At 41.2% G+C, this 11,332-nt stretch overlaps 1 protein-coding gene across 8 annotated transcripts in view; it reads left to right on the plus strand.

The window, feature by feature from the left end:
• The first annotated feature begins 2,232 nt into the window (after positions 1–2,232).
• Positions 2,233–11,332, plus strand: part of LOC127453915 (intermediate conductance calcium-activated potassium channel protein 4-like) — a 45,621-nt gene continuing 36,521 nt past the window's right edge. Inside the window, exon 1 of one of the 8 annotated variants that reach the window (XM_051720685.1) lies at positions 2,233–3,004. In XM_051720685.1, the coding sequence (XP_051576645.1) occupies positions 2,726–3,004 (279 nt within the window). In that variant the 5' untranslated portion in view covers positions 2,233–2,725. The remainder of the gene's footprint in view (positions 3,005–11,332) is intronic. The other 7 variants (XM_051720686.1, XM_051720687.1, XR_007899470.1 and 4 more) reach the window with 7 other exon arrangements.

The following is an 11,332-nucleotide window of genomic DNA, read 5'->3' on the forward strand; positions in this document are numbered from 1 at the left end:
CAATACTATGAGAATATGCAAAATGATTGACAGGCAGAAAACGCCATTGTCCACGGACCACGGACACATTTTGGTTTGCTGTTCACAGAGTCAAGAGCTGTCACAGAGACAGATGAGATATCAAATGACACTTATTTCATTAATATCTTTCAGGGAGTAGTAAAGTTGTTTGCATGCCTTTCCATTAAAAAATCGCTTACAGCACCTTTAACACTCAGCATCATAAACTATCAAACAGTCATGACATTTGAAATATACATGAAAGAAATGGTTTACTTATGATTTCGATCGGATCCAAGTGTTTTTATCTGCCCCATCCTTCAATCAGCAATCCACGCTGATATGAGCTGAACCCCCCCATATATAGTCCAAAGCATGGTGAATAGACGCACACACATACAGTATCACATCGCTGGAAATGCATCAAAATGGTCAAAGATGTCCATCTAGTGCATGTGTACATACACCAACAATTAAAAATGGCGCAGATGAGCGAAAGAACGCGTCCATGGTGTGATTGTGCTCAAAACATCAAGAGGCAGAGCAGCTGAATGAAACCGAATGGGCTCTCCTATTTAGAGTTGTAACTTGACACCACGTCTTTTAAAAGATGCACGAAATACATGACAACAGTCAAAGACGTCTGTCTAGTGCATGTTTATATGCAAAACAAATTAAAAATAGTTCAGATTGGTCCTCTTTGATGTTTAGTTGTTTTGGTAGAATACCAAAACAATGTACGTCATTGCTTACATTGCGCAAGTGCCCAGTCCTGGCAGAACTCATGCAATGGGTTAAACTGGAACACCCTAAGCCCTTGAGCACATTGAAGGCTGATGTCAGTTTGTGGAATTATTATTATTGTGGAATTAAGTGATTTTTGCTTTTGTTTTCAGAGATAAATCTTGTATAAATCTTGTCAAAAATATTTTTTTATTGGAAATAATTGTTAAAAGGATTAATCAAGTTTTACAAAAATGAAAATGGCAACATTACAATGAAAATATAGGCTTTGGCTGTGTAACAAATAGTTAGTCTAAGGTAGCTACAAGTATTATGCTATTAAATTCCAATATAACTTTTCTAAACTGCTTAATTGACCTAACTTCACTTCCATCATACATTAGATTTGTGTGGGTGTGGGGTAGTTTAAGCAGGATCTGTGCTGTGATGTCACAATCGAGTTGCATTGTGGAATATGGAGCTCCCTGTAACTACATCTGAGTAGGATCTCTTCCTTTGGTCAAAATCGTGGGGTTAGGGTGGAACGGACTTCCAAAATGGCGGCGGGGATTCCCCCGAGGGGAAGGGCATCGTGAAGTTAGGAATGGATGTTTAAAGTGAAGTGGAATGCAGCCTTGCTCTCTCTCAGTTTACGAAATGAAGCACAAGTGGGCGGGGCCAAGGATGCGATGACGTAAGGTAGCCATTGATGTTTTTTCGCTGTAGAGGCGGTCATGAATTAATGGTCCCCCAAGTTACGTGTGGAAGTCGCAGAAGTAGAGAACCAGGCGATTTTGCAACTTGGTTTTAACAAATGCTTTTATTGCATTAGAGATTTAAGTTTTGAGTTCTGAAATTTAGGCTACTGTATGTTTTTATTGTAGAATGACCTCGTATATATCAAAATATCAAGGACATTTTTATTCCTCATGACATGACCCCTTTAATGTTACAATTCATTCAATATTTTATACTACGGGGCTGTTGCATGCTTGATTCTGATTGGTTGACGGACGTTTTAAGGACGTTGCATTTTTTTTTTTATTATTTTTTTTTTTCAGTAAACGTTCTAGATCGCATACTGGTTTAATATCACTTCGTCAAATTATTTCAGTTGTTTTAAAGAACTGTACAGGCAACCACAGCAATATAACCAAATTAAACATAAACACTGGCTTAGTAAATCGGATAAGAATGACAATGTCTATAATATGCTAAATTAATTAGTTTTCATTCGTAAAAATAAAAAAAATAAAAAAATAAAAAAAAACTATATGGCTTACTCTGAGTCTGAATAGGGTCTGCAGCTATAGTAGGCAGTGCAGTATTTGGTTGAGCATTGCAATTTTCTGCACTAAACGCATCTCCCACTAGAGGTACTCATATCGACAAATTGCCAGCGGCGTAAGTGACTATATTTCGTTGCTAAGAGCGCAAATGTGTGATATTAAAACATATATATAACATTTAAAAGGGTAGTGATTTGCTCATAACTTAACTTTGTGCTATAATCCTCCTTATAATCGCACGTTTAAATGGAAATGGCAATGTAACTCTTAGAAAACTTTGCCTAACTATGTATAAGCATAGTTTTCCGGGGGGACAATAATATGGAAGCAAATTAAGGATAAATGTATTTGACATTACAACATAACAGGTGGTAGTACTTTTAGAGAAGAAGTCCATCCACAGCATTTTTCCTTCAGCATACGTAAGAACGCTACCTCATACTGAAAAGTTTCGGAGCGCCTACCCAAGAGCGCGACAGTCAAAACTTGAGGCGCGCGTTAACAGACTGTATGGTAGATCTCAGGTTGAGGCGCGCGTTCGGTCTTCACTCTGCATCTCCACTTCGCTGCTGAAAGGACAGCTCGGAATACTGCTTGTCCTCGACGTGCTATGCCTTCCACCGGCCGGGGAGAAATTTTGGTCGGAGGTGGGGAAGGACAGGATGTGGGACAAGGGGACTGAGGTCTGCATAGACTGAAGACAAGAGCGCGCAATGGAGATGACTGCTCGCATCTCGCACTTTAACTCCAAGGTCGATGGCAGAAACTGTGATGGACTTGTCAACCACAATGGGGAAACGACGGAGATAACAGTGTCGCTATCGAGGAAAAGACTCAGCCCGATAGAGAAGGGAAATCTTTACAGACTGCGTCAAAGAAAGTTCCTTTTGGAGGACAAGAAGCGTCTCTGCACGTGGGCACTGGGAACCGCGTTATTGGGGATTCTGCTGATGATATTACACGCTGAGCTGTGCCCAGTAGTGTACCAACCAGTAAGTATATCTACACTTCATAACATCCCATAATGAAATCCAGGTAATGGTAGTGTGCTTGAGACAGTCAGTGGTGAAACTGATGGACGAAGAATGAGCTTTAATCTTTGGTGGGCCAAATTATGTTTTAATAAAGTGATATATCGCTCAAAATGACAAGCGAATTCTCAAGAGCCAGTTTTAACACAAATAAAGAAAATCTTTGTAAAAGCTACACAGTTAATACTAATAATTATCTCAAATAAAATAAAAATAGTTGACATCTTATTTTTTTCACAACTCTAACTAGTTTTAATTAAGTTACCATTACTCTATAAACTCTAAACCTATCATTATTAAAAAAAACACTTAAATGATCCTAATTAAACAGTACTTAAAATTTGGGAATCATAACTGAAATACATACGTTCTTTAAACTTTGGCTTCGAGTGCTAATAACTCAAAATTATCAAGTACAAAATTGTGACTCTGTGGAATACCCATAAGACCTTATGCTTGAATATATGATGTATGTTTGGTCAAAACAAGGGAACTTATGTATAAAATAATAATTGTTATTTAAAAAAATGTGTATAGTTTAAATTCTTATGACTATTGTTTTTGTTTCGTTGTTTTTGGTTGATAGTTGTGATTTGTGTGAAGTCACCATTAGGGTGATTAGTGTTAACTCTGGTGAACTTGGAGCCTTTTAAATTTAAACTATACTTCTTTTCTCAATTGTACTTCACAAAAGTGCAGATTTATGTCCACTAAGAAGTATTTAGGAGAATCTGTGCCATATGGCTAACCGAGATTCTAGTCTTTATTTCCCTTATACTGCATAAATCATGCTATAAATCAGTTTTAATAATTAAATAAAAACAATGATACCTTAAACGCTGGTGAGTTAATTTTACTTGTATCTAGTTAACTTTACTTAAAAAAAATAGTTCTGTTTACTTGAGCCAAATAAGTATGTTTACTTAGAAAAAGCATGCAAACCGATTGCCTTAAAAAAATCTAAGGTCAACTAATTAGATTTTACAGTGCCCAAAAGGGCCTGGAATAATCACAAGTTTTATCATGAGGGAATTCATTATGAAACCTGATGGGTGATGGGTGAATGTAATGTAAAGTAATTTTGCACTAAGCAGGTCAACATCTCTTAATGATTATTTTGTATATCAGTGTTTGTAGCAGGTTCACCCAGGCAAATGTGTTGTTTATATTTCCGCAATTCTAAGAAAGGGATTAATTTGTAAAGTTAGGGAAACAGAATTATAGCACATCATGACAAGAGTTGCAATATAAATCCACCCATTTTAAATTTACTATTGAACTTAATTAAAACACAAAATAAAATGCCCAAGCAGTTCAACCTTCAACATTCTATGTGACTTGCCTATGAGCACATAAAATTATTTAGAAAATACCAACTATCTCAGGAAACCAGATATCCTGTGCACTGCAATAACTTTGTACCTCTTATGTGTTTAAGAATAGATAATATCTTAATTTGTGAGTTGTCTGATCATGATTATGGCTTGCTTTAAGACTAGATTTTGGAAAGTGATAGGGATTTAAGGAAATTATAGATATGGAAATATGTTAATCAGTAAAGAATAATTAAGTTTCAAATGATTAAGGGAAGACCACTGTATCTTGTAATGTAAACAACTCCATGTAGAGAGCATGGAACATTTCAAGCTTTTAAAAGGATTTTTCTTTAGGATGCAGTGCTCTGTTTTATTGGTATATCTTGCTCTGACTGCATTCTAATAAACCTAATTTAATACACATTACAATATTATCGTTAAAAAAATGGAGGTGGAGATGGAGAGTAAGTTTTGTAGAGTAATTGGTTCAGTGTTTCGGACATGATGCTTTATTCTTAACATGACAGACAGTTTTATTTAACAGAGTGATACATGCCTGAAGATTTTAAAACATTCACTTATTACTTTGGTATGTGTAACAAAGGTTCGGGTTGGGCAGATAAAGGAGGGAGCAAGAACTGGTTTCCACAGTTCACGTGAGTCCATTTTATAAACAAATAAAAAGCAATTGCTGTACAGCTTCACTCAAAACACAAGAAGGCTTTTCAGCGTCACTCAAATAAACAGTCCACTTTTCAGCTTCACACTACACAAGGCACTTTCTCTCTCTCAAGGGACAGACACGAAGACTATGGTCTGTCTGTCTCTCTCCTCTCTCTGTGAACTGGCCATCTTTTTATCTCTTTAGATGGTAATTAGTCACAATTCATCTCAGGTGGATGTCCTTACCGCTCTCTCTCTCCCCAGACAGGCGCTCGACCACGCCCTCACCTCCACATACCCCCACCGCCCAACTCAGGCCGGGGGAACCGTCCGGACTGCCCACTCCCCCCCTTTTCTGGAAAGGAAGTCCGCGACAGCCTTCTGTGCCCCCGGTCTGTGGACCACCTTGAACTTAAATGACTGGAGTGCCAGATACCAAGGGGTGATCCGGGCATTGGCATCCTTCATGCGGTGGAGCCATTGGAGTGGGGTGTGGTCCGAACAGAGGGAGAATGCTCGTCCCAACAAATAGTTGCAGAGAGTGAGGACCGCCCACTTGATGGCCAAACACTCCTTCTCTATGGTGCTGTACTTCGTCTCTCTCATAGAGAGCTTTTGACTAATGTACAGAACCGGGCGTTCCTCCCCCTCCACATCTTGGGACATAACCAGCACCCAGCCCCCTGTCTGATGCGGCCGTCTGTAAAACAAAAGGGAGAGAGAAATCAGGGGAACGCAGAAGCAGCCCGCCACAAAGTGCAGCTTTTATCTGAGTGAAAGCTTGTTGGCATGACTCTGTTCACTGGACTGGGTCTGGGGTTCCATTTTTAGTGAGATCAGTCAGCGGGTTGGTGACGTCGTAAAAATTAGGCACAAACCTTCGATAGTCGCCGACCAGCCCCAGAAACTGTCTCACCTCCTTTTTGGTCTTGGGTCTCTGGCAGGTCACGATCAGCGTGGTTTTATCAATTTGAGGGCGCACCTGCCCATGACCCAAGTGGAACCCCAGATACTGTACCTCCACCCGTCCAATTGCGCACTTATTTGGGTTTGCTGTGAGCCCCGCTCATCGCAGCGACCTCAGAACCACCCTCAGATGCTGCATATGCCATTGCCAATTTTTACTGTAAATAATGATATCATCCAAATAAGCAACGGCATACACAGTGTGCGGTCTGAGGATTCGGTCCATAAGACACTGAAACGTAGCCGGGTCCCAAACAAATCGAACGGAAGGGTCACAAATTGGTGTAATCCAAACGGTGTGGAGAAGGCCGTTTTCTCATGGGACATCGGCGTTAAGGGGATCTGCCAATATCCCTTTTTCAAATCCAGTGTTGAATAAAAGTGAGCCGAGCCCAACTGATCGAGCAGTTTGTCAAACGAGGCATTGGATAAGCATCAAATTTTGACACCACATTGACCTTTCTATAATCCACACAGAACCGGACTGAGCCATCGCTCTTAGGGACCAGAACCACCGGGCTGGCCCAATCACTGTGGTATTCTTCTATTACGCCCATATCGAGCATGGCCTTTAATTCTTCCTGTACTACTTGTTTCTTGTGTTAGGGTAAGCGGTAGGGACGACTGCGTACCACTACTCCTGGGGTTGTCTCGGTGTGGTGTTTTATGAGATTAGTGTGGCCGGGGAGAGGCGAGAACACGTCAGAGAAATTATTTTGCAACCTGGCAACCTCTGTACGTTGTGATGGCGAAAGGTGGTCTCCGCAAGGGACCAAGGTGAATTGATTGGCTTTTAGACTCATTTCTGGGCCGAGCTCCTCCCTCTCCGGAACTACCACCACCAAGGATACGGGGACCGCCTCTCTCCATGGTTTTAATAGGTTGAGGTGGTTAATTAGACAAGCCCTGCCACTATCCGTACACACTACCTCATAATCGACTTCCCCAACTCGCCATGTGATCTCAAAGGGCCCTTGCCACTTTGCAAGTAATTTAGAGCACGACGTGGGCAGTAATACAAGTACTTTATCTCCCGGTGCAAATTCCCGTAGCTGGGCTCCCCGTTATACAGCCGGGACTGACGTTCTTGTGCCTGTAGCAAATTCTCCTGTGATAGACGCCCCAGTGTGTGGAGTTTTGCTCTCAGGTCAAGAACGTATTGAATTTCATTTTTGCTTTGTGAAGGCCTCCTCCCAGTTTTCCTTCATGATGTCTAACACGCCACGGGGCTTACACCCATATAATAATTAAAATGGGGAAAACCCCATGGAGGCTTGCGGGACCTCTCATACTGCAAATATCAGGGGTTCGAGCCACCTACTGTATCCCAATGTGCACGAACTTACGAATCATATTTTTTAAGGTCTTATTAAATCGTTTGACCAAGCCATCTGTTTGTGGATGGATGTTTCCGAATAGATGTAATACCTAATAATTCCTACAGCTTGTGTAGTGTACATGATATGAAAATAGCGCCCAGGTCAGTGAGGATTTCTTTCGGAATACCCACTCGGGAGATTATTCTGAAGAGTGCCTCTGCAACACTACGTGCTGAGATGTTGTGAAGAGGCACTGCTTCTGGGTATCACATTGTGTAGTCCACCAGAACCAACACAAAGCGATGCCTGCGTGATGACCATTCTAATGGCCGATGAGGTCCATGCCAACTCTGTCAAAGGGAACCTCAATCAACAGAAGAGGGCACAATTGCACTTTTGGAGTGGCCGGCGGATTCACCAGCTGACATTCGCGGCATGTCACACACCACCAGCTAACATCCCGGCGAATGCCCGGCCAATAGAAATTAGTATTTTTCCCTGTCCCAAATGACCCACTATCGGACTATAATGAGCTGCCTGGAACAACATTTCCTGATGGCTCCTTGGTACTAACAACTGGGTTGTTGTTCTTTTGTCTGAGCGCCCTGTGTCACTTGATACAACCGATCATTTATAAATGGTCCTCTGCCAACTGCACTGCTTCATCCATGACGGCAGTCGGTGGCACTGGACCCACTCCGCAGTTCCTTTTGGTAGTTTGGCGACGAATTGTTCCAGTACCATGAGATTGATGATGCCCCCGATGTCGCTGGGCTCCTCGGCCAGCACCCACTGCCGGCAGGCGTTGCGGAGCTGTTGAATGAAGGCAAACGGGCGGCCGAATTCGCTCAGCTTCAGGGTTCGGAATCGCCGGCGATGCTCTTCGGGACTGTGGCTGACCCGTTGCAGGATGGCTTTCTTCAGCTCAAGGTACGTCAGGAGTTTGTCGACCGGGAGTTGTTGGGCCACGAGTTGGGCCTCCCCGGTCAGCAGTGGTAGGAGGTGGACTGCCCATTGTGGCAGAAAGGCCTCTGGCTCATCTTGTGCCCCCATCTTCGCCAGCATCACATGGGGGTTCGCTGCTGCCAGTGAACCCCCCCAGGGGTACCAAGCTCCGCAACGCCTGTCGTCCTCCTCTTGGCCTCGAAGGAGCACCTCAGAGTGCTGTTGCTGCTCCACCTGCAGAGCCATGAGGGCCTGGTGTTGCGCCTGGTGTTGCGCCTAGTGGATGCTGGTGAGGTATCGAAACACTTCCTCCATTGGCGAAGATGACTCCATAGCAGCATACCTTCCTCATTATCCCGGGTTTTGGCACCAGTGTAACAAAGGTTCAGGTTGAGCAGATAAAGGAGGAAGGGGAACTGAGTAATTGGTTCAGTGTTTCAGACGTGATGCTTTATTTCTTAACATGACAGACAGTTTAATGTAACACAGAGTGATACATGCCTGAAGATTTTAAAACATTCACTTATTACATTGGTATGTGTAACAAAGGTTCGGGTTAGGCAGATAAAGGAGGAAGCGGGAACCGGTTTCCAGTTCATGTGAATCCGTTTTGTTAACAAATAAAAAGCAATCGCTGTACAGCTTCACTCAAAACACAAGACGGCTTTTCAGCATCACTCAAATAAACAGTCCACTTTTCAGCTTCACACAACACAAGGTTCTTTCTCTCTCTCAGGGGACAGACACAAAGACTCTGGTCTGTCTGTTTCTCTCCTCTCTCTGTGAACTGGCCATCTTTTTATCTCCCCCGACTCTCTTTGTGAACATAGAGATGGTAAATAGTCACAATTCATCTCAGGTGGATGTCCTTACCGCTCTCTCTCTCCCCAGACGGGCGCTCGACCACACCCTCACCCCCACAGTATGATACCACATGACAGAATGCAGCTGAACTTTAATTACAAATAACAAAGAACCCAATCTCATGAAAAGTCATACATAATTTACGAGTTGGCTATTTCGTATGGTCTTGCACGATGTTGGTCACATAAAAACTCATATGACTTCATCACGTGCAAATTCCCGGATGTCTAATGTGGAAGCGCGAGTTCCGTGCACGCGGCATTAAGGACATACTTATTAATATTATGCCCTTACCCAAACCCCTTGTCTAAACTTTACCAATCAGTAGAGTGTGTAAACAGGATAGGAAGCTGTTGTGTGTGACAGAAGCAAGTAATTGTCGCATATTAGATGGAAATGATGTCCAGTGACATCATTGGCTGTAGTGAAAGTCGTTGGAATTCAAGCGAGTGCAGTTGCACGATATCACACGAATTAGCCAAATTTAGAAAAGTCGTATGAATCCTGACGATTTTGCCGTGAGAGTGTGTTGCCTCATATTTACCATATATATAATTACATATGTACTGGTGTCCAATAGAGAGTAAAATTACTATTCCTGAAACACACAGCTTCTACATTTGAAACGGTAAATGTCTATTACAACACACCTTTTCATTTAAGAATGCACTAAACAACAAAGTGAGATTAACTTGATTTTATATTCTTAGCCACTAAAATAGTCAATATGAATTTGAATAAGTCAGATTGGGTCATATTTTATTCAGCTGCATTTGTACAAATGTTGGATGTTCTTTTTACAAGCCCTTACTGGCAGCTAATCAGTGTTTGCACATACTTTCTATTTATTTTCTTGATTGCCAAAGTACAATTCTCTTATGTCCTACAATTATTATTGGTTTTAATGCTTTAAACTTAGAAATTTAGAAAAATAATTTTGTGCATCCAAAAGCAAAGCCTAATTTTGCAACCGTTACGGAGTGTTGAAGCTTACCATTCTCCTGGAAACCAGATTATACAGGAAAAGCAGCTATTTATGCAAGTTTTTCCACATTTTGTCTTCCCCCCCCCCCACTCCCTTTTCTCAGACTGCCTATGGTCATATTGCATCTTTCCACACCATTTAATGCATAATTAGTGCCTGTTTGAATAATGGATTTGAGTGTTGACCTCTAATGGGACACAAGAGCTATGCTGATTTTCACGTGTTACTCTCCACATCCTGTAGTGATTGGAGTGAATTAAACAAACTTCAGCCCTACTTCCAAACAAAAATTTGTGTGATTTTTATATATATATATAATACTGCATATACACTGTCAAATCAACAAGGAAATATTTTCAACATTCAATATCACAGTAGAAATGTTGCTTTTTATAGACACTAATCACCTTGACAACTGTGTATTAGTTAAATGTGATTGTTCTCTTTGCATTTAAGATAAATTGAGCAGAAGTTTATAAAAGAATACAAGCTGCTTAATTTTCATACAACTCCCACCCCAATGCATTCTTCAATTGGGGATATAACCTATGCAATGGAAGTTTCCAGTCCAATTATGCACCTGGCCTTATAAAACCAATCTAATTATGCCTTTTCAACTTAATGAAAAGTGATCTCTCATATGGTTACTTGTCAGATTCCAGTTACTAGCAGATGATTTTCTTCCTAGGCAACTTAATGAATACAGCATTAAGTGTAGGGACAGGCTCCTCAATAGTGGTAGGGTCCTCTTAATACCTCGTGGTTTATATGTTGCCTTATACCTAAGAACCCAAAGTTTGTTTGTTTTTGTTTTTTTGTTTTTTTTATAAAAAATGGGATGTTCAGGTTGATCCTGCTTAGAAAGCTGACAAAAAAGAAATCTGGTCCATTGAACTGTGGTATCATCATCTTATCACATTTACATTTATTCATTTGGCAGACACTTTTATCCAAAGCAACTTACAAAAGAGGAACACATAAGCGAATCATCTTAAGGAGACAGTGGTACGAAAAAGTGCCATATTACAAAGTTTCACTAGAATCAGAATAGTAGTATTCAAAACAGATTAAAGTGCAACAATATTTTTTTTTTTTTTTTTTTTTTTTTTTGTGACTGGTTAAGTGCTCTTGGAAAAGATGTGTTTTTAGCCATTTTTTGAAGACAGAAAGTGAGTCAGCTTCACGCATGGTGTTGGGAAGGTCATTCCACCAACGTGGTACTCTTTGTGTT

The sequence above is a fragment of the Myxocyprinus asiaticus genome, chromosome 16, assembly GCF_019703515.2.
Source record: "Myxocyprinus asiaticus isolate MX2 ecotype Aquarium Trade chromosome 16, UBuf_Myxa_2, whole genome shotgun sequence".
Classification (NCBI taxonomy): Eukaryota; Metazoa; Chordata; class Actinopteri; order Cypriniformes; family Catostomidae; genus Myxocyprinus; species Myxocyprinus asiaticus.